Source organism: Gorilla gorilla, chromosome 14, assembly GCF_029281585.2.
Source record: "Gorilla gorilla gorilla isolate KB3781 chromosome 14, NHGRI_mGorGor1-v2.1_pri, whole genome shotgun sequence".
Classification (NCBI taxonomy): Eukaryota; Metazoa; Chordata; class Mammalia; order Primates; family Hominidae; genus Gorilla; species Gorilla gorilla.
The window spans coordinates 110323245-110347443 of record NC_073238.2 but is presented as its reverse complement, the minus strand read 5'-3'; the positions used below and the strand labels follow the sequence as shown (position 1 = coordinate 110347443).

The window sequence follows — 24199 nt, the reverse complement described above, 5'->3', positions numbered from 1 at the left end:
GTGTAGCAAAATTAAAATTACCTATAATTCTAATACCAAAGATAACCACTGCTACTACTTTCTTATAATTTATTTGTTTTCTTTTTTTTTTTTCTCATGAAACTTTTTTAATGGGTCTCAAAATTCTGTGACAAATTTTTGGTCAAGTTGTTTCCATTAAAAAGTATTGATTTTAAAAACTAATAACTTAAAACTGCCACACACAAAAAAGAAAACCAAAGTGGTCCACAAAACATTCTCCTTTCCTTCTGAAGGTTTTACGATGCATTGGTATCATTAACCTCTATTCCATTTAAAATATCATTTCATCATGCAAATACTTTATAGTGATAATACACAGACATACACCCAATACACATATCTGTAGATATACACATATACAGTAGTTTATATTGAAAATTGTATCACTGATGTGGCAGTTCAATTTAGGAGATATTTACTGAGCATCTGCTATGTACTACACTTTATAAGGCTAAAAAGAGGTGTGGAACAATGCCTGCCCTCAGACTGCTTACAGTACAGAAGGGAGTAGGAGTGAGGCTACAGCTATGGGAATCAGGATGGGATAAATGCAGAGTGCCCTAGGGACTGAACAGAGAGAGTTTCTTGAAGTGGGATTAGGGCTGTGTGTGGATCATTCCCATGTTTACATCTTCAGCCTAAACAACTCTTCTGAGTTCCAGATCAGGTAGCCAGCTCAGTACTCGACATCTCCATGGGCTTCTCAAGTGTGACATGCCTAAGATGAATTTCTTGGGTTTGTTCCCCAGACTTGGCAAATGGCACCCTCGTTCCTCCAGATGCTCATCTTGATTCCACCTTTCTCTCTCAATCCCCGAGTCCAGGCTGTCTGCAGGGCCCACTGTATGGAACCAGTTCTTCTGTACTTTCCTGTTGCCTCTACCATTAACTAAGCCTCCATTTCTGAATGGGCCCCAGGGTGGGTCTCCTCAATTCCAGCCTTCCTCTTCCTTAGTCTGCTCTCCACAGAGCCAGCAAAATAACCTGGCTGCTGGCCGCCATTCTAGCCTCAGCCTGACCCCCCTGCCCCGCCCCCTGCCTTTCGGAACCTCCTCTTTCCAGCTATGATGACTTTCTGCTAATTTCTAGAACATTCTGGCCTTTTCCTCTTTTATACCTAGTTTTCATTGTTGGCAAGCCCTTCGACTTGCTCTTCACATGGCTACCTCCTTCCCATCAGTATGAGTTTTCTATTCTGTGTAGCAAATGACCACAAATTGAGTGGGTGAAGATGGCATGTATTTCTCTTCTCAATGTCCGTGGGATAGGAGTCCAGGCAGGGCTTGGCTGGGCTCAGGGACTCACAGGCTGCATTGAGAGTGTCATCTGGGCTATGTTCCTGTCTGAGGTTCCTTGTGGTTATTTGAAGGGCTGAGACTATCAGGTTCCAGAGGCTACCCCTTCTCCATAGCAGTGCACAGCATGGCTGTTGACTTCAAGGCCAGCTAGAGTGTGTCTCTCTTGCTTTCATTCTCCCGCTTCAGGAAGGGCCTGGGACTTCTTATTTCTTTTTTTTTTTTTTTTTTTTTTTTTGGGTGAGACAGTCTCACTCTGTTGCCCAGGCTGGAGTGCAGTGATGCCATCTTGGCTCACTGCAACCTCCGCTTCCTGGGTTCAAGCAATTCTCCTGCCTCAGCCTCCCGAGTAGCTGGGATTATGTGCCACCATGCTGAGCTAATTTTTGTATTCTTAGTAGAGATGGGGTTTCACTGGTCTTGAACTCCTGACCTCAGGTGATCTACCTGCCTTGGCCTCCCAAAGTGCAGGGATTACAGGCGTGAGCCACCATGCCTGGCCTGGAACTTCTTTTAGGGGGCTCACCTGAATAAGACAGGCCCACACAGGATAATCTTCCTTTTCATAACCTCAAAGTCCACAGATTTGGGACTGCTATTGCGTCTCCAGAGTCCCTTCACCTTTGCCGTATTCTGTGGTTGAGAAGCACAATGGAGGTTCTCCTCAGACCAAGGGACAGCATCACACAGGGGGTGTACACCAGGGGTACAACCTTGAGGGCCCCCTGAGATCCCTGCCTACCCCACTGCCTCTGGCCTCTGGGCCCTGGTCACCTGATGTCACTCTATCCAAGTAGGTAGTCCCTTTTCTTTATTATTCCCATCATATCTCAAACAGAGTTCTGAGCACTATTTTAAATAGTTTACTTGCTTATTTGTTTCCTTGTTTATTGTCTATCTCTCCAATCATGTCATTGGCCCTCTGAGTGAAGGGCTCTGTCTATTTAGCTCTCCATTGTCTGCCCAGCATCCACACATGTGCCTGAAATGTGGTTGGCACTCACTACACACTCGCAGAATGAATGTGGAAGGTAGCTAGACGTCTAGCTAGGGCATCATTCAGCCTTGTTTTCATAGATGGAGAAAGGCTGATTGTAGGGTTCAGAAGAGCAGGGTTACCAGAGTTGTCTGGAGGTCTAAGCACCATCTGCTGTAGGGAGGACACTAGTCCAGGTTTCCACCCTGCACCCAGGGAGCTTCCCCCATGGCAATGACTGTGTAGTTAGGACGATGGCGTTCACCTCCCAGCATATTTTATCTATGGCAGCTAAGATGCAGGATCCCAGGAGCAGTGGACGGTAGTTTCTCTGCACCACAGGTGGCTCCCCTGTGCAAGGAGTGTTCTCCTTTGTCCCCCTGCATTACACTGAAGCAAAAGTGGCCTGTTCTTACAGTTCATGTCCTGGTGTCCTGGAGCTGACTCATACTGGCTCTCAGCTGTGCACATTTCTCCTCATCAGGGTGTTTTTTTTGAAAGCTGATTTAACCAGCACACCTTTGGTTTCATGGGAACATTTAGAAATAAATGGATATTTGTACGTGCCATATACTTAAGCCTTCTAAGAGTTCTGTGAAGTAGATGCTGTCACTCATTTTACAGGTGAGGACACAGGGGCTTAGACAGATGCTGTGTTGCCCACGGTCACTGGTATTTGAATGCAGGCCCTGTGTACTCCAGGGCATACTACACTGCTGGCCTGTCTAGCTCCAGGCACTCACCTGTGAAGCTCCCAGCCGGGAAGGAAAACAGGCAGTGACAGCTTCAAGTGGTTGCTTTTCTGTAAGGATGCAGGATCTTTACTTTGGATGCTCTGACATGGTAATCCCTAACCTGGGATGCACTTCAGAATTACCTGAGACTCTTTTCCAAAGTACACGTGGCCAGCTCCACTCCCTGAGATCTTGATTTAGTAGGTAAGTCTGGAACACATGGATTTTGGAGATAAACAAACCAAAAGCCACCCAGGCTATCCTGTTTTGGATCTATGGTTTGAACCACTGCTCTTAGATCATTAAAATCCCTACTCTTATTCTTCAAGCCATCTTTCTAGCATTGGTATTTAGGGACAGAATTCAGGCTTCTTTATCAATCGGGGGTGGGAAGGCATTTTTAAAATCCTGGCTCCTTTAAAGCTGTCTGTGTTTCAGACAGTTGTGGGAATTTCAGTGGCCTCTGGCTGGAATAGAAAGCGAGTTACAGTTTTTATACTTTGTCATTGCGAGTCGTGATAGAGAGAAAGACTGACAGTTGTCAAGGAGGAAGAAGGTGAGGCCTTTCCTGGTTCTGAGTGGTGCGCATGCCTCACATACTGGGTATGTGGGGGCAGATTTGTGCCACCACTAGGCTGCACTCCTTCCTCATCTGTTGGTTTGGCTTGTTTAGAAGCTGCTTACCTCTCCCTTCTTTGCTCTTAAACCCTAACAGAGGGGTGAATTCAATCAGGTTTAGTAATCTCTGCCTGAGACCTAACTATTAATTATTCCACATGATTGGTGCCTGCTGTTCCCACAATGCACATATTGTATTTCTCTGTTTAGGGAAAGTTGCATTTGCCAACTTTCTATTGATTTACCTAGATTCTTGGCAATTTTTTTTTTTTTTAAATAACATTGGTAGGAGTTCACAGGCAGTCACAGATAAGCGATAGCATGCCCTTTTTACCCAACAGAAGACTCTTGAGAGCTTGGGAGGTTGTCAGATGGTCACATAATGAAGGAAGGGAGGATGGGGTGATGTGGACCAGTAGGGAAAAATGCATAGTGCTTGAAATGGGATCACAGAAAATGGGCTCATGAGCTGCAAACTTCAAAATAATTTCTGGCTATGTTTGCCTAGACCCTCTCCATTCCTTTCTCCATGTACTCTTTTCCATGCCTTTCTGATTCATTCTTAACTCCTCTATTAAGAATGATGTTATCCCTTAGATATTCCCACATCTCCTTTCTTCCTGGGGCCTGGAGCAACTCCCCAAGTAGTTGATCAAGGCCGAGATCCTAAACCTCCATCCAGCAGCCTGGACATTTTTACTGGCTTTTCCTTCTATTTTCCAGCTCAGCATTTCCCAGACTGCTTTGGAGGCCACTTTTCCAGGGACCTGTAAAGATGTAGTGAAAGCTCTTGACAATGCCCTCCTTGGGGGGAGGTTCTTAGTATCCACTAGGAAAGGAAAGATTCTTTTTAGGTTTCACTCGGAAAATCTTTCTAGATTGGTTCCACCCAGTGTTTGTCCAGCCTCATAGGAGCACAGAGCATTTCAGAGGCAAGGCTGTGCAGGATGCTAAGACACTGCTTTTTTTTTTTTTTTTTTTTGAGACAGGGTCTTACTCTGTCACCGGGGCTACAGTGCAGTGGCTTGAGCATAGCTCACTGCAGCCCCAACCTCCTGGGGTCAAGCAACCCTCCTACCTCAGCCTCCCGAGGAACTAGGACTACAGGTTAACCCCACCACACCTAGCTTAATTTTTAAAACCTTTTGTAGAGACAGGGTCTTACTGCATTGCCCACGCTGAACTCCAACTCCTGGACTCCAGTGATTCTCCCTCCTCGGCCTCCCGAAAGAGCACTGACTTTGAAACTTGCATGTGAAAGTTTAAGTCTGGTCTCTGCCCACCTTCGGCTGTCTCAATTAGGGCCAGTGACTTTACCTTTCTAGACTTGAGTTTTCCTATCTGTACGATGGGGCCAAAACATGTGTCCATAACATTGTGGTGTGGATTCAACAAAATGAAGTGTATCTAGTACACAATGAGTGTTAATTTTCTAAAAGCAAGCAAATGAGGAAATGCTGGTCTAGGTGCCCTTATATACTCATCTCAGGCACGGATACTTCCTGCTCCTTTATTTGATCAGGATACCCTGTCACCACTTCCAGGACATAGACTTGGAATGTTCTTCACCCCAATTATGAAGCCTTTTTTTTTTTTTTGAGACAGAATCTCGCTCTGTCACCCAGGCTGGAGTGCAAAGACATGATCTTGGCTCACTGCAGCCTCTGCCTCCTGGGTTCAAAAATTCTCAGTGCCTCAGCCTCCCGAGTAGATGAGATTACAGGCGCCCGCCACCACACCCAGCTGATTTTTGTATTTTTATTAGAGATGGGATTTTGCCATGTTGGCCAGGCTGGTCTGAAACTCCTGACCTCAAGTGATCTGCCTGCCTCAGCCTCCCAAAGTGCTGGGATTACATGCACGAGCCACCACACCCGGCCTCAAGCCGCCCCCCCTCTTTGTTTTTTTTTAGCCTTCTGTGTTTAAACAACTACTGAAATTGCCTTAAGCACCTTTCCTTCAATTATTGAAAACAAATTCTTCTTGAATTATATTTGTCCAGTCTATGATCTTCTATGACATTATCTCTAAAGATGATTATGTCTGTGTGTCTCTGTATCTCTGTCCTCTGCATCTCTCCCTTTCTTTCCCTCCCTCCCTCTTTCCCTCTAATCCCCACCATTCCCCCTCTTTTCTCGGTAAACATTTATCAGTAAACATTTCTCAGAGAACCTGCTGAGGGCCAGGGATTGTGGTAGTTTCTGGGAATATAAAATAATTAAGATAGGGCTGGGCACGGTGGCTCATACCTGTAATCCCAACACTTTGAGAGGCCAAGGCGGGTGGATCGACTGAGTTCAGGACTTCGAGACCAGCCTGGTTAACATGGTGAAACCCCGTCTCTACTAAAAATACAAAATTTAGCCAGGTATGGTTGTGTGGGCCTGTAATCCCAGCTACTCAGGAGACGGAGGCAGGAGAATTGCTTGAAGCTGCGAGGCGGAGGCTGCAGTGAGCCGAGATTGCTCCACTGCACTCCAGCCTGGGTGACAGAGCGAGACTCCATGTCAAAAAAAAAAACAACAACAAAAACATTAAGATGTGCTCTCTGGCCTAGGATGGCCCATGTGGGAATCGGAAGGACAGGACTGCAGGAGAAATTTAGTACTGAGGGTCAGAGCCACCCTGCAGGAGAAGCCTGAATCCTTTATCGTTGCTCATCATGTGTTATTTTGTGTTATGTGCTGTAGTTGGCTCAGCTGCTCCCATTATCAGTGTTGTCTATTTGGGGACGTGAGCTCCCTTGGGAACACAGATGAAGCACCTAGAGCAGCCAGGGCCAGGATATACCATGATCAAAGATTTATTCAACGACTTGATGCGCACGGATAGCATCAGGCTAGCAAAACAGGCAGAGCGTGTATACCTGAAATCTGGAGAATGAAGACATTTGACATGCAGCTTACAGATGGATGCCTTTCTTAACTTTTTTTTCAGCTCCTGTCACATATAGAGAAACTTCGAACCTCAATGATAGATGATCTAAATGCAAGCAATGTTTTCTACAAGAAAAGGATAGAAGAGCTAGGGCAGAGACTCCAGGAGCAGAATGAGCTGATTATAACTCAGAGACAGCAGGTATGTCTGGCGGCAGTGTGGCACCGTGCTTCTTTAAGCAACGCAGTCTATCTAAGAACATGTGTTTTTACTTTAGAGCATTTGTAAGTGGTATAAGATGAGGAAGATGGAATATTTTTCCCCTTGTGATTGCTTGTAAAAGTTAGTGCAATAAAATACATTTTTAAAAGGTATTTAAAAGTAATATGTTGAAGATTTATACAGTTAAAGTTCAAAATTAATTTGATTTGAAGGTAAGTAAGAATTTCTTTCAGTAATTACTCTGAGAAGCAGCCAAATACAACTTAAGAAAGATTTTTTGTTATTTTATTTTAGATTCAAGGTGTACATGGACAGGTTTTTTACATGAATATATTGTGTGATGGTGAGGTTTGGGTAATAACTTCTGCGTCTATGCTTTTAAAGACCACATGCCCTATGTCCCTGGATAATTTAGTGAAAAGGTTAATTTACTAACAACATTATCTGTCCATTATCCCATGTGTGTGTCCCTATCTAATTTCAAATGTATCACTAGAAGACTGTATTTCTTTGCAGATTAAAGACTTTACCTGTAATCCATTAAACAGTATCAGTGAACCCAAAGGTAAGTGGATGGGATCCCGGTACTGGCGGCAAGGGGAACCTCCCCAATTGCACTGGGCTTCAGAAGAATGTGGGCCCCACTTGTTTATGTGTGCTAAGATGGCATTCTTCTTGTTGTATTGATTTCGTAGCTCTGTCCTCTATTATTTTAATTTGAGAGATTTGTTACCACAACCCAGAAAGGTGAAGAATTTAAAAAATCTGAATTATCATGTAGTTGTTTCATTTTTTTAATCAGAGTACTATTAGGCACATAATACCTGCTTAGGAGCCATTTACCTCTTGACTTATACACTGTAAAACAGAGTTATGCATGTAAAAGCACAGGGTCTGTCGACATACTGGGTTCAACTCCCATCTCTGGCACTTCATAGCTTTGTGAATCTCTGCCTCAGTTTCCTCAGCTTTATAGCAGGAATATGAATGGTGTTTCAGTCTATTTTCTCTGCTATAATAGCATACCATGGACTGGTATTTATAAAGAAACAAAGTTTCTGGAGGCTGGGAAATCCAAGAGCATGGTGCTGACATCTGGTGAGGGTCAACCTATGGTGCAAGGCATCACCTGGCCAGCTAATGCATGAGACAGAGAAAGGAAATTGGGTCAAACGCATCTTTTTAAATCAGAAACCCACTCTCAATAACTAACCCACTCCTGCCACTGTTGCCGTGTAACATTGTTACAATGGCAGTTAAATTTCAACTTGCATTTCTGAGGGGACATTCAAGTCATAGCAAATAGTAACTACATCATAGGCTTGTTATGAGGATTAAATGGGATAATATACCTATTAAGCCCTCATTAAGTTTGCCATTATTATTGATATTAAGCTCTTAGTAGGCCAGGCACAGTTGCTCACATTTGTAATGCCCGCATTTTGGGAGGCCAAGGCAGGAAGATCACTTGAGGCCAGGAGTTCGAGACTAGCCTGGGCAACATAGCGAGTCCCCCTTCTCTAAAAATAAAAAATAAAAAATGAGCTGTGCATGGCAGCAGGCACCTGTAGTCACAGCTACTCAGGAGGCTGGGGTGGAAGAATCACTTGAGCCCAGAAATTCAAGGCTGCAGTGAGCTATGATTGCACCACTGCACTCAAGCCTGGGTGACAGAGTGAGACCCACATCTCTAAAAAACAAAAACCAAAAAACTCTTAATTATTCTAAAGTGCTATAAAGGCTTGCTGCGTTATTCTCAACTGTGGCTGTTTGGGGGTTACAGGTTTGTTCTAAGTTTAATGGGAATATGCACAACCTACTGACTATGGCAGTGATAGCCTGCCTGTCTCCATATCATTCAAGAACTCTCTGTCTGTCTCTGTCTCTCTCTCTCTCTCTCTCACACACACACACACACACACACACACACACACACACACTAAACCAGTCAAGACCAGGGCAAGAGCTGACTTTGCAAAAGAAAAAAAAAAAGAGACCAGAAGGGAGACTGGGAGCCATAGGTTCAGGGTCTTACTTCTGCCTAGTTTTCTTCCCAGTGATTCCAGTCCTGGTTCCTGCACGTCTCAGGTTGTTGAGGAATCTTTGTCTATTTGAGGGATGCCAACTAGGGGTGGTACTGCGGTGTATGAGCTGGGTTTCCTCCCTCTTGTTTTGAGATAAAGAGTTGGGGAAAGAGGGTTGTTGTTCCCTTTAACTCTTCTTCAAATAACAAGAGCTCAGGTTAGGGAGGAATACTTGCAAAATTAACTAGATATCATAAATATTTGACTGAAAAGTAATTCTGGGGAAAATTTAGCTTCAAAAAGATGTATGTTACACATATTTATTCTCCTGGTGATGTGCTATATATTGGTACATTTCATTTATGTTTCTTACGGGGGCTCAAATTAGTATAAGGGCTACAAAAATTTAATCCATAGCTTGTGATGTTTTTTGTTCATTTATTTTTCTGTCATTTCAGGAAATCCTTTAGCCTGGCAGGCTTTTGAATCTCAGCCAGCTGCTCCAGCTGTGCCTAGTAAGTTCCTACAATAGATGCAGGGCTCCAAAGGTATCTTTAAAATGCTAAACCAAAACATAACTTTTACTTACTATTTTTAGAGACTTTTCTTTGAAAACCAATGTATTTAGAGATCACATAATGATTTATTTTGATTCTTAGTTTTGACCTAGTTCTAAAACCCAAGACTACAAATATCCACATGATGTTGTGGTGATTTTGATTAGCTATAGCTATTATTTCACAATTTGTCTAAAAAGGGATGACTAAAAATTCCTTGGCATCACCTTAGTTTATACTTGTAGACTTCTCAAAGTGATACACTGTGTGACTGTGTGTGGTGTCACCACACTTTGAAACTGCTGACACTCTTACTGCTGCAGGCTTTGACAGGTGGCCTGTCTGTCCCCACTTGTGGTCAGCCTGGCCATCTGCTCTATCTCCCGGAGCTGTCAAGATTCTGCAGTAAACCAAAAGGACATAATCTTTACAGTTGAGAAACTGACAGATGGTTGTTTAAAAATACTAGCTAAATAGCTGAGATAGTTTTGCTTCCATTCAGGAAGGAGTAAGGGCAGGTACCCGTGCCATGTGCGCAGGGATCTGACTGTGAGAGGAGTATGGGCTGAGGCTGAGCACAGAGAGACAGCACCACGCACATGGGCCCAGGGATTGCGAGAGCACTGTGTAGTGACCAAAGGACGTTCTTGAGCGTGTTTTGGAATTTGGCACTATTGGCTGGAAAATGCTGATGGTTTTAACCTCTCAGTCTTCTTGGAGGCTTCTTGAAGCTGAAGAAGTTAAGCGGTAGTTAAGGAGAGGAGAGGAGTTTAAGTGCCCAGAGTAGGGTTGAGAGAGGAAGAGATGCTGAAGTTACATCTTATGAAATGAAGGAAAAAAACACATTTCAGAGGACAGAAAGGTCAAGTACTAAATTATTCAAATAAACAAACAATCTTCAGCAGCTTACCAAACTCAAATATCTATGCAGAAAAAAAAAAACAAAAAACCCAAGGCTATATTTAGTTAGGGTGGTTTTCTCCAAATGGAGTATGCAAAATTATCTATTGGAATGTGGGAAAAAATTATTAGAGGTTATTTTTATATATTAATAAATCTCATCCTTTTAATTTTTTCATTTTTTTGTTTTAAAATGTACACATTTGTATTATAGTATATATAAAATTCATTTAAATAAATATGTGTATTTCTGGGGGAACTTTTACTGATTGGGGAATGTGGTCAAAAAAATATGGATGCCACTGGCTCTAGAAAATTCCAAAAATAATTAAAAAAAATAGGCCCATAGCCCCATAGGTAGTGGTCCCTTCCGAGTGAGGCCCTGGCTTGTCCCATTCCTCTTCCCAGCATACAAAAGGATCTAAAAGCCAAGGTTCTAATGATGGCAGGGAAGTTTTCATCACTTAAAAGAAAACATACATTCTAAAGTTTAAGATCAGAAAATCTAAATCACAAGGTGAAAGTCAGCTTAGGAGATATGCAATAAATAAATCAGACCTATACCCAGTAAAATGAAGATTTGTAATGTCTAATATAAAGCAGATATGGTCAAACCTGTTGATTCCACCTGTCTATACCCTTGGTGATTTAGACACTAGTCAGTCATTTACTGATTTACTACCCTTTCATAATAAGGGAATGAATTCTGTAGTTTAGAGAGAAGACCAAATTGTGATCAATTTTAATAGCATCAGATCTTTTGATTCTGTAAGCTGGAGAAATATCTAGATCAGGAATAGTTAGTATTCTGTATTTTTTTTTTCTTGTAAAAAGTCAGACAGTGATTTACATTAGGCTTCACAGGCTAGATGATCTATTTTGCAACTACTCACCTCTGCCATTGTAGTGCAAAATCAGCCATAGACAACACGTAAGTGAAGGAGCTTGGCTGTGTTCCAATAAAAACAGGCAGTGGACTGGGTATGTCTCATGGGCTATAGTTTGCCAAAACTTGATCTAGATTATACAAGTTGCAAATGGGTACAAAGGCAGTATTTCCAGAGTTTGTTAGCAATTTACAAATAGGAATTGAACACTTTCACTAGAAGCCATTGTGAAGATAAAAAATGCATACCTATAGAAGTAGCTGATGGCCGGGTGTGGTGGCTCATGCCTGTAATCCTAGCACTTTGGGAGACCAAGGCAGGTGGATCACTTGAGGTCACCAGTTTGAGACCAGCCTAGCCAACATGGTGAAACCCCGTCTCTACTAAAAATACAAAAATTAGCTGAGCATGGTGCCGCATGCCTGTAGTCCCAGTTACTCAGGAGGCTGAGGCAGGAGAGTTGCTTGAGCCCAGGAGGCGAAGGTTGTAGTGAGCTGAGATCATGCCACTGCACTCCACCCTGGGCGACAGGAGTAAAACTGTGTTTTTTAAAAAAAATAAAATAAAAAAGTAGCTGAGGGTTGTGACCAGTATTTTTTAGGGTAAGATTAGAATTAAAAGTCTGTCTTGATAAAAGAAAGAAGCGGTAAACTAATAGACCAATACTGTTTAGTGAAAACAAACTGGATAAATAAATAGTCCAGAGAGGACTCTCAGATAAGAATTGTCAAATATTGGAAGAAGGCCGTGGAATCTAATTTTCTGGAGAAATTTAAATTAGAGAGGATTGAGTCTTACTTAAGTTAGGTAAACCTCTTTCCACAGGCTGTGCCTAAATTAATACCTTCACATAATGTCTTCCAGCCCAGTGATTAGAGTACTTTTTAAAACTGGTTTATTGTGCATGAATGTTCATTGCAGCATTATTCATAATAGCTAAACAGTGGAAACAACTTATATGTCCATCACCTGATGAAAAGGTAAATAAAATGTGGTCAGTTTATAAAACAGAATGTTATTTGCCCATAAAAATACATACTGATATTTATATACATGCTACAGCATGGATGAACCTTGATAACATTGTGCTAAGTGAGCAAAGCCAGACGCAAGGGACCACATGCTGTATGATTTCATTTACTATATGAAATGTCAAGAATAGGCAAATTCATAGAGATGGATAGTAGATTAATTGTTGCCTGGGGATAGGGAAGGGGCAGAAATGAGGTGTGATGGGTATTGGGCATGGGTATTTTGAGGGAGGTGATGAAGCAAATGTTCTCGAATTAGACAGTGGTTGTGGTTGCACAGCCCTGTGAATATGCTAAAAAACCACTGAATTGTATATTTTTAAAAGGGGAACATATCTCCATAAAGCTGTTATGAATATAAGTTTATGTTAGTTATGTAATATCTTTGTCACTTGAAATATTTGTTCCTTATGGTCTGTATGTATCTTGACTAGTTTGAGGCATATTTGGCTATCATCATGTTCGGATGCTTATGCTTTAATTATGGAACCTCTGAGTTTTTCCTTTTTATGCTGTTTCAGTGAATGCCCCAGCCCTGCACACTTTGGAAACTAAATCAAGTCTGCCAATGGTGCATGGTAAGTTTCAGTAATAGTCTCAGCGTTTTATGTGCAGTTGCCACCCTGAGTTGGATAACTTATTAACCAAAAGTGATTATGTGGAGGTAATTAATAATAAAACAGGAAACATTTTAGTGATTGCAAAACAGTTATTAAAACTGCAGTCTTCATGTGTAATATTGTTGTAAACTGGACATACCTCCCAAAGTCTTAAAGTATAAAAGGTGTATATAGGTATAAAAGGTTGCCAGACTCACAAGTAGAGATTTTAACTTTGGGTAGCGTCTTGATTATTTATGATTTTTGTGGAAAGTAGTAGGTGTTGGGTAAGAATGAGGGTGACCTGCTACCAGACCAGCCAACCAGCACATGCCACAGGGCGTATGTGGTTGTTTTTATAACTTTCAATGTGGCAGCAAGTCACCTTTTCTAAACAAACAGTTTGAATGACTGGTTGGGAAAATCTAGAAAAGACATGTGATGGAAACTAAAGGAAATAGGTAGGAACCACTGGGTGAAATCATTACCAGCGTTCAGTTCTTGGACCAGATCAAAAGGGTGATAATTGTTATTAACATGATCCAATAGATGGGTGGAATATTTGTAGCCGTATTTCACTTTTTATACAGTTAAAGTGCTTACAGTTTTTATAGTATGTTCTTTAATGTGATGTTTTCCTGTGCTCTGTTGGATATTACAAATGAATTAAGACGGGAGAAAGGCCATCTTTTTCCAGTCTCACATACAGTTGCTCTGGAATCCAAGGATTATTTCACTCTTCTTTCATTTTTGGTCTTTTAAAAAGGTTACACTTAAATCCATGATCTAACTGGTCAGTATGGTGGCACTTTTTGTCTTCATAGATATTGTGGTCTGTATACCATGAACTTTAGTAATAATCCTTTTTACTCATCACTGACTCTTGAAATGTTTATTGCACCTTATTTTTTTCCCGAAGATCATTTCAGGTGGGTCAGTTGTCTTGAGTATGTGATCACAATACGTAATGTGTAAATTCTCCACATATTGATCTTCTTATTTACAAGTGTTCAGAGCATGCAGTTTTTTCCTTTAGACCAGTAACAGATAAAAGCACACTAGACATAAATAAATTTGCTTTAATATTGAATATATAAGAAAAGTATCTAGCAATCATTCTGTATTCATATTATTTTATGTCAGGTCTAAAATCTCTCAGTTGCGTCCCTTTGTAAAGCATTGCTGGCCACTTCTCTTTTGTACTTCAACAGTGTATTTTAGTTTCTTTTACTTCCCCACCCCTCCACTTTGTTATTGTTAGCTTTCTGTATGACATCACACAAGGTTCCTAGTTTCTTTGTCATATATTTTTGTTGCTAACTAAAGGAAACCCTGGTGGGTACATTAAAGCTGTCTGGGGTTAATTCAAGGGTCCGGACAAATCGATCATTTCTAAAGCATGTGTTCATGGGGACCCTACCCTCACTAGCCCAGAGCTGCATGAATCAGTCATGCCCCCTTCCTGGCATCTGCTGGGATTGAAATGCTAGTTTTAAATGCCAGCCAGACCTGGCACAGGGCCTACAGCCCTTGGATGGGGATCAAAGCTGATTTGTGAGCATCTCAGTGGGCAGGAGCTAGGAAGAGACTTGGCCAGGGCCCGCCAACGTCCCCCACCCCGTCAGGCCAGCTTCCCCAGGGCGGCAGGGGCAGGGCAGGTTAGTCATGGATTGCGTAATGTTTATTCGCCTGTTCACTCTCTGTCCTTTGTTCCATCTCGAAGCTTGATGAGGTTCTTTACCGTGAAAAATCTCGCAATTTCTTACCATTGTAAGTCGGGTCCCCTGGGAAACAGACTGATGCGGAAGTTTACAGGTGGCAGGTGGGGGTGCCCTTGGACAGCACCTGTGAGAGAAGCAGAGTTGGGCGAAGGGAACGTTGAACCTAGATGCAGCCACAGTGGAGGCCTCAGCCAGCCCTGCTTCAGAGCTGCAGAGCTGGGATGAGTGCTCCGGCTTGTCCTCCACTGAGGCAGGGGTGGGCCATTGCCCCTTGCACTGATTTGTCATCTGATGGGGGCTGCCCCAAAGAGAGGGTGAGCTAAAGCAGCCTGGAAGGGACTCCACTGTGAGCTGCTAGGAGCCAACATTGCCAGCACGTCTGTCCTGAGAGGATCTAGGTAAAATGGGAACCCTGATGGCTCCCTGCTTTCAACTCTGCTACACAAGCTAAATGGTACAGGCAGTAGGTTCTGATTCTAAGGCAGTTGATAGGATGAAACACGGGTTCTGGAGAAGATAAACAATCATGCTTGATTCCCACCCCCAGTATGCATTTTTTTCCTGGACAAACCTCAAATAAATTTTTGTAGTATTTTCACCACTGGAGACCACTTTGCTCTTTGCTCATGGAGTAGTGACTAAATGGTGGTATTAGGATGCCCAGAAAATAACGTATACTTTGTTGCTGTTAAACTGACCCATACACCAATTGCTTAGGTTGCCTGGGCTGATAATGTGGCCCACTTTTAGAGTGACGAGTGCAGTGAGGATGCAAAATAACCGCTTTTCCCAAAGTCTATGGGCACCTGCTAGGTTCTACCTACATGTAAAGCCCTCCTTTAATTTGGTCTATAAATTGTGAGGGGCTTATGTATGCATGACTTTAATTGTATATAGCTACAATGAGGACCACAAAAACTGGAAACTCTTTTTTTTTTTTTTTTTTTTTTGAGACTGGGCATTTCTCTGTCGCCCAGGCTGGAATGTGGTGATATGATCATAGCTCACTGCAGCCTCAACTTTCTGGGCTCAAGTGATCCTCCCACGTAGTTGAGACTGCAGGGGTGCACCACCATACCTGACTAATTTTTTGATTTATTATATAGACGGCATTTCATTATGTTGCCCAGGCTGGTTTCAAACACCTGGACTCAAATGATCCTCCCACCTCAGCCTTCCAAAGTGCTAGGACCACAGGTGTGAGCCACCGCTCCCACTTAGAAACATTTTTATTAGACTTTACAATTATTATTATGTTTTGTTCTCAAAGCAAGTATTCTACATCTTGAAATACTGAAACTTAACACAAGCAATAGTTTATTGTCCAATACATGACAGGTGGTGTGCTCTAGACTTCTGGTGTATTGTGTCTCTTGATGGAAAGAAAGATGGCTTCCCCCTCTGGAAACCACTGGCCCAAATAGTGTTGCAGAAGTGGGATGGGGACTGTTGAAAGGAAGTCTCAGTTCAGTGGGATTCCACCCTCTAAAGGAGAATGGGCCTGATCCCTGTCAGGTGACCATGCTTATGTGCAGTCACAAGGGGAAATGTTTGGATATGCCAACAGGATCTCCTGGACATACATCCTGGAAAAGCTCAGGAGACTCTTCAGTGAACATGTCTTTGACAGGAGTTAACATGCCACATGTAGTTATCTGTGTCTCCAGCGGTGTTCCGCCACTCTTGCCTTCCTTCCTTCACTGACCACTGGGTAATGACAACTGTGGACCACTCCTGCATGACAGAGATATAAAAATGAATCAGAAACGAAGCCTGTCCCCATGGAACTTACAGCTTATAAAGGAGACCACATGCTTATAATTATGGTGCAAGGTGAGAGCCACTGAGAAATGAAATGGGTATCCAGGCAGGGGAGAGATTTTCTCCATTTGGGAGACTCTGGGAAGACTTCCTGGAGTAGCTGACATTTGGCCATTTGAGCCGAGTAGGAGGTGAATATGTCGGGATGGCATCCTAGGCAAAGCAAACAGTAAGAAGGAAAAGGTGGCAGGAAAGCACTAGAAGTGAATTAGCAGTTTAGAGTAATTACTTGGCCATGCATAGAGAAGAGGAGATGTGAGGGAAGTGAGGTTGGTTGAGGGCGTTCATGGCAGCTGTTGAGTGCCAGGCTGCAGCTGTCCAGGGTCGTTCGTGGGGCAGTGTGTAGCCGCTGAGTGTTCCTGAGGCTGGGTGTGCAGAATTGGAGAGCTGGGCTATGGGAGGCTTGGCCTGACCAGAGCGTCTCCAAAGCATCTGAGATGGGGAGACCAGTTGTGGGTGTGGGTGATCCTGCGCTTGAGATTCCTCCCGGGGAGTGTGCTTTGTGGTGACGAGACTGGAGAAAGAGTGGACAGACCAGCGGTTTGGTGGAGTTGGCAGAAAGGCTGAGCAGGTGACTGGGGACCAGGGCCAGGACCAAGGAAAGTCAGAGCACAGTGAACTCTGATAATGGGTGGACAGCGGTGGCATTTGGAGAAGTCAGAAAGACAAGCCCAGTGAGCGCCAGTAAGCAGGCATCATCACTTTGTGGACAAGTCCCCAGACTTTGGAAGCAGGCAGTCCGGATTCACAGCCCACCCCTAAGCCATGGGCTTAGGGGCTTTGCCTGCCAAGTGCAGAGAACAGCTGTGGCTACCGCAGTGGCCTTTGTGATGGTCCAGCAAGGTACAAGCCACTGAGTAAGCTCTGGCCAGTGTTGGCTTCTAAGGTAGGCATGATGAAGTCCAGCCAAAGTCAGCTAGGGGCAAAAGGGCAGGGCTAGTTAGAGGACCAAGATCCTTTCTTCTGGAGACAATGGCAGGAAACTGACAAGGATTTTTTTGAAAGCCTCCCACAAGTTCATGGGAGACTCAGACCCCTGAGTGTTGTGACTGTCACCCTGCATCTCAGCTCAGGACATGATCTGGGACGTTTGAAGTCTAGACTGGTGGCTTACAAAGCACAAGCAGGGCAGGTCCTTTCCTCCTGATGTGGGACATCAGCCTGCTTGTTTTGGGAGCTGGGGTTTGGCCAGCCTCAATTCCCCAGCCCTTGTTATGGGAGCCACGTTCAGGAGTCTCCCTTTCTACCAGAACTCTTCCTCTGTACACAGAGGGAAACACATCAGAACCTGGCAGTTTATCCTGACTCTAGAGAAATAAGTCATAGGAGTATCCCTGTTATAAAATAATAAATATGTGTGAGATTATTTCATGAAAGTTTTATTAAAAGTTTCCTTGTGACCTTATTTTGATCACAAGTAAATAAAATACAGTGTGACTTTTTAAAATCTGAAATTAGTTATCCTCCTTAAATCTGTTTTCAGCAGTTCAAACTAGTAATATAGCCTATTTGTATAATTTTTAAAAATCTTGATGCTCTATAACAAATTTGAAAAGCACATTTTTGGTGGTCAGCAGTTGAGGTACCTGCTGGACTTAAATGCTTCTTCATGGCTATGTCCACACTTCAGCAGTTAGGTGATTTTACTCAGTCATAGGCTGTATTCCAGAAGTTAACTTGAAAGTAGTTTAAGATGCGTTTCTCCCATACAGCCAATGTTACATACATTGACTAGGTTGCTGGCTAAGCTGTAAGAACCTATTTATATATACCTAAGCCTGCCTGCCTGTCTGCCTGTCTGTCTGTCTGTCTGTCTGTCTGTCTGTCTGTCTGTCTGTCTATCTATCTATCTATCTATCTATCTATCTATCTATCTATCTATCTATCTCTATCATCTCTCTCTCTATCATTTATCTATCTGAAATAGAGTACTAGAAATACTTTAATGAATAAAAAACCAGACCCTTTAAAGTAAGAAGCGTTAAATCTGAGATACCACACATGTGGATCCCTGCCCGGCCACCTGGTGAGCACTCGGTAACTGTTGGCCGTTTTTAACCCGGCCCGTCACCCACTCCCAGGTCTGGTGGTAGAATGAAATGACCTCCCCCTTGGAGGTAAAAGTGGAGAGCTGGTGGGGGGAAGTGCATTGTATCAGTCTCCAAGATGAAGGTGAGTAAACCATGCACCAACTTTGCTGGCTGCATTTCATCCCATATCTAATGCCTGACCACCATCATTAAACCTTCACCTAAAACCTGACCTTCCCCATGAAGGAAATTTCCTTCAGTTGGTAGGATAGGGCTTGGTTTTATACCTGCTGCTGGCAGGCTTTCTTGTGTATGCATATAACATTTCTCCGGGAATAGTCACCCAAAGACCTCATCTCCCCTGAGTGCGGTTGCCGTTCTAGGGTGAGATTGGGAAGAGTCCTTCCTCATCTGCCCAGCTGTGGGGCTAGGGCATTCTCCAGCCCCGGAACTAGGTCGTGAAATGCATCCAAGCAGGTGTTGAAGAATGGCTCTCAGTCTTGCTGCTGACCTCTCGCCTGTCGTTCCCCTTTTATCTTCTGGGTCTTACCACTTGAAAACCGTGGGGTTAGCACCGGGAACAAGTGGGAATCCCAGGACCTTGGGAATTTTTAATTTTTTTGTAGTTGAAATATTTTCATTAATTTTCTGATTAGCCACTTGATTGAAATACTTTATATGTAATGAAGATCTTTTGCAGTTGTGCCCTTGTGTCTTAAAAGGCTACCGTGTACAAGGTTGATGAATGAGAAACTTTAACTTAATTATTTAAAACTATAATTTCTGTAGAGTGTAGTTAATGGAAAGTACATAGAAATCGAAGATATGATGAAAAGGTGACCATCTATGACTGATTGCCTCAACGTTTTTTCCTCAGTAAATTCTTGCTATTCAGGCATGACTAAAATACCATGGAATTATATCTTTCAAAATCATTTGAAAGGAAACTAATGTAACTTTGCTGTTGTCCTGTTTGTACTGTTCTTATTTTTCCTTGTTAATAGAACAGGCATTCTCGTCGCACATACTGGAACCAATAGAAGAACTTTCAGAGGAAGAAAAAGGTAACAAAGGGCTTGATCAGGTTTACCTGCACGGATTATATTTATATGCCAAAATCTAGGCCTGGAAAATATGAGCCAGTGGTTTTTATTCCACTACATCAAAATTAGGAAAGAAATTTAGATTTGGATTTTACTTTCAACCCACATAGAGTATCCTGTTATCCTATTCCCCTAATATTCTGTTCTGTTTTCCCCTGCTTCGTGGTATTCTTATGCAAGCAGATAAAATAAGAAATTTTCTGTGTCAGGGAACTTGAAAAAAAATTTAAGTCTTTATTTTAATGCAGATTTTTCTGATGAGATGATATATAGACACACACATGTGTTGTGTACCAGAAGATCTGAAAATATTTGTATCATAGTGGTGATTTATCATACCCTTAATCTGAAATGAATTGGTGAAGTGCTTATTTCCAAATTATTTTTAATAGCGAGAAAAGCATCATGTCTAAGTTCTGGATGTGGAATATTTATGTGCAAAACAGTATCTTTATGGTGGAATTTGGGAGCTGTTACAAGTGTTGGGAGATAATTATTACTGCTTACTCATTTCATTTGATAGTCCTAAAAATTATTTTCTGTCAATTAGTTTTTAAAGTTTATGAAGAAAGGTTTAATTATGAGGAACATTTTCTAATGCTAGATTTGTAGATTTTGAAAACAATTATATTTGAATCAATCTATCATAATTTTTTCATGTTAATAATAATAATAATTTACCATATATCACTTCTTTAGGAGAAAGAAAATTGTCAATACTTATATGGGTTCTGGTTTTGTCATTTTTGTCAGGAAAAGAAGTCAAATGATATATATCCTAATATATAAATTCAGTATTTATTATAACTCTTCCCTTGTTCTCTAGACATTTACCATTTTATTTTTATTTTTATAAGGCTACAAATTGAGAATTGACTACATCAGGCATATTCATAATACCTATATGATATACACTTTCAAGTCTTATTTTGCTATGCTAATGATCAGTAACTTTTTGATATTTTTATGGTGTTTGTTTATTTTGCTTCCATGTATCTTTGTAATTTGTCTTGACGTTGTATATTTTAGACAGACCATTTAGTTTAGGATTGCATATCTTCCTGTCCCAGTAGTTGTTCATGTTTGGCACTGATTTTGAAGAGTTTGGTTTTAGTTGCTTCATTTCCTCCTTATTTCTTTGTAATTGCTGTTCCAATGTTTAGAAACCTGCTTCTTTCAGAAACAAGAGTGACTATAGGTACATTAAATTACATAAAGCCATAAAAACTTGTTGAGGGAAATTTTGGGGTACTCTGATGAGCATAACTTTAAAAGATATTGTCACCTTCTTATGGGGTCCTCAGCCTTGTTCCATTGCTAAACAAATAAATTGCTGGGGGGGTCATTCCCAGACACTTCCAGCACGTTAAAGACCACCACAGCCCAGGCATCAAACGAGATCCTGCAGGCTGAATCGATTCCACAGACGCTGACTTGTTCAAGCTGCACTATTGGCAACTATTGTACAGTAGGTTGCCAATATTTAATTGTAGTGCAATCTCTACACAATTTAATTATCTATCACTAGGTGATAAAGTCCCTTCCAACTCAGAAATTCTGGTTGTTGTTTTTTTTAAAATTATTTGCTTTGTGCCACAATACAATACCCTGGAAACCCTGGGCGCATGGTCTACTTAGCAACATTTAGCAGGGCTGAGCCGCCATCACTGGCTATGGAAGCAACCTCTGGTTTGCCATAATCCCCCTCAACTCTTTTGCCCCACATTGCCTTCTTTGCTTTATGTAGGCGTTTAAGCTTCTGAGCCCTATAGGTTGAAGAGAAATAGTGCTTAAAAAATATTGTCTTTAAGTGATTTTCAACCATCCCTATTGGTTTTCCAGAAACGGGAAGAACAAATCTTACCCTATTTGAGTTCTGAATAATGACACATCATTTTGCTTGCAAGTAACATGCTTCTGCTCTCCTACATACATATCATTTACTGATGTCCAAGATATAAAATCCCATATTCCTTGAAGAATCTGTGAGACATGTCAGGAGGTTCATAGAAAAGGTCACGTACTTTCAAAACTAGAACTTCAGGTCATGTAGTTCACACTCATTTAAAAAACTACTCAGTGAGGGTTCCTATAGGAATCATGATTGTCCACCATCACCCAGAGTGGTCTTGTAACTTCCAGTTCCAGATTTCACTCACTGCATCCCTCTGCCTGTGCTTTTAGAGTTCTTCCAGTCAATGTAAGATGGTAGTTTGGAATCACTGACAGCAAACACCACCATTGGGTGCTGCCACATTTAGGGGGCTGGACTGGAAAAGAAAATAACTCTTGTCATGCTCCATGTGTTCAGCTCTGGTGGTAGACGGGAGAGTGCTGAGGACCATGGAAAACACCCCAGGGTCCATGTGCATGCACCACTGCAGAAACCAGTGACTGCCTCCTTCTAGCACCTCTGTGGAGTTAACATACTGGCAGCAGATTAATTGCCATCAATAAATTCCTCAGCTTGTGCTAACATTTTGCAGATAAGTGCCTGAGAAGCTCAATTTTGGCAGTGGTTTGCAAAAACACTGTGGCTTTTACTAAGAAGTAATTCATGCATATTTCTGTGTACCTGCTTTTTGAGCAAAGGCATACTTGATCTTGCTGTTTTATAGATGCTAGAATGTGAGGGCCAGAAGGGATCTTAGAGGGCATTTTATTTTCCAGAAAGAAAACATAGGGGGATTAAGAGCCTGCTTCAGGTTGTTGAGTTTAATTAGTGACAACATCCAGGTTTTCTACTGTCCATAGTTTAGTGCAGAGAGCAAATGGAGAAAGGGAAGCTGATGTGGCCTCTACAGGACCATCTGGATGGCCTTTGGGGAAGTTACTGCTGTTTCTAGTATCCTCATGTCAAAAATCTATCATTACTAGGTGGTAGATAAATTCCCTTCCAACTCAGAAATTCAAGGATTTTTAAAAATCATTTGCTTCCTGCTACAATTATTTGTTTACCATAAATGGGATGTTGTATGTCTGATAAAACTGATCCCATGTATGGACTGTTGTGCATTAGCCTGGGCATCTGCTTGTTTGTGTTTGAAAATTTGTATTTGAAGGAAATGCTAGTCTTTAGAAAGTTTTGTCTTGGTCTTGGTGAGCAATATGTGCGTTAACTAAAATCTTCAGCTGTGGTTGATTTTCAAGTGATTAATTCCACTTCTACATAAAAACTTTATTTTTCCCTGCTTACTCTACATTCTTTCTCTTGCTTCCATTGGCCAGCCCCACCCTTGTAAGAATCTTTACCAAGGGTGCTCTAATTATTCATAAATGGTTTCCCAAAGCAAGCACCAGTATATAAGGTGAATTTGAGGACAGGGGGAAATGCGTAATCTGCAGTAGTTTGGGGAACTCAGTCATCAAAATGAACCTGTCATCAGAGCTGAGGATGATCACAGACACATCAGCAAATGAATTCAACAACTAACGGCAAAGGCTTTACAGCTCTTCTAACTGCAACCAAGTCATTCCAGGCATCGCTTGCCCCTGTATGTGGCCCCAAGTCCCAGAGAAAACAGGGCCCAGAGCCTCTTTTTAGGCAACGCTTCTGTGTACGTCCTTCATTATCTGAGATACTGGCCAAAAGAGTCTTCACATAATTGGGGTAGGGGGTATGTCTATTTCAATGGTAGCACCAAGACTTCCAGGCTCTCTCAGTGCCTCTTTTTATTTTTGGCCCTAGACAGTTGCACACTTGATGGCCACCTAGAAGCCAAAGCCAGTGACATAGTGGCTGCAGCTATGATTTTGATGGATTGTTCATAGAAGTGCTTTTTTTGGTGGTTTCAGAATATTTGTAAACATTGGTGGTTAAAAAGCAGCATGATTGCTGATAATATAAGATTTAAGATTAGTTCTGACTTTTAATATATAATTATATGCAGTTTTATCACTTCAGCTTAGCAAGCTGCAATAGCAAAACATAGAATAGTATTTTTGTGCAGGATTTTGTTCTTCTATTGAATGTATACAAAAGTAATTTGACTAATTTTGCTTTCAATAAAACCATCTATTTATTTAATAGAAATATTTTTTAATGTGGGAATTGAACTGGTGTTTAGAAAACATCTTAAACAAAAAGGCATTTTGTTCAAGATCTCCTGCAAATCCAAGTAGTATGGGTATTAAGAATCCTGTCTGCTGAGTTGGGTGAGGCAGCAGCAGAAGGGAGACTCTCTCGGGCGGCCTGGAGCCCTACACCTAGGAAATGGCATTTGATGCCACCCTTTGGTGGGCAAAATGCCCCTGTTAGGAGATTAGACTCCAAAATGGTAGTATAGTTGTCACATTTCTCCCAGATCAGGCTTTTGACAGTCAGTAAGGGTCTGAACTGCCAAACATCGCATCTCTTTAATGAAGTCTTTTGTTCCTTTGTACATAAGGACTCAGATTTTTAAAGGTTATGCCATCATTCTTCTCCAAACTCTCTTGAACTTGACTTTTTTTTTTAGTGGGGAATAAAAAAGGGGTAGGGATGGAAGTGAGGAGAGTATGTCCTGTTGTTTTTGGTTTCTTTGTTTTTAATTATAGGTTGTTTTAAACAAAATACACTTTTGCTAAGACTTTTGTTATCCTTTTTCATTTTGGTAAATATTTTGAAGGGGATAATGATTTTCACATCTTGAAATTTTATATGTACTTAGCTCCTAGTAAACTAAAAAACTTTGAAAAAAATTTTTTATATTTAAAATAAATTGAAATAGGATCTCGCTATGTTGTTCAGGCTAATCTCAAACTCCTGGGTCCAAGTGATCCACTCACCTTAACCTCCGAAAGT

The 24199-nt window shown here is 41.7% G+C and overlaps 1 protein-coding gene across 4 annotated transcripts in view; it reads left to right on the top strand.

The window, feature by feature from the left end:
• Positions 1-24199, top strand: part of DZIP1 (DAZ interacting zinc finger protein 1) — a 63905-nt gene that overhangs the window by 26322 nt on the left and 13384 nt on the right. For 2 of the 4 annotated variants that reach the window (XM_004054651.5, XM_055360595.2), the window contains exons 11-15: positions 6582-6722; positions 7260-7308; positions 9226-9282; positions 12664-12720; positions 19318-19377. In XM_004054651.5, coding sequence (XP_004054699.5) covers positions 6582-6722; positions 7260-7308; positions 9226-9282; positions 12664-12720; positions 19318-19377 — 364 coding nt within the window. The remainder of the gene's footprint in view (positions 1-6581; positions 6723-7259; positions 7309-9225; positions 9283-12663; positions 12721-19317; positions 19378-24199) is intronic. The other 2 variants (XM_055360597.2, XM_055360598.2) reach the window with 1 other exon arrangement.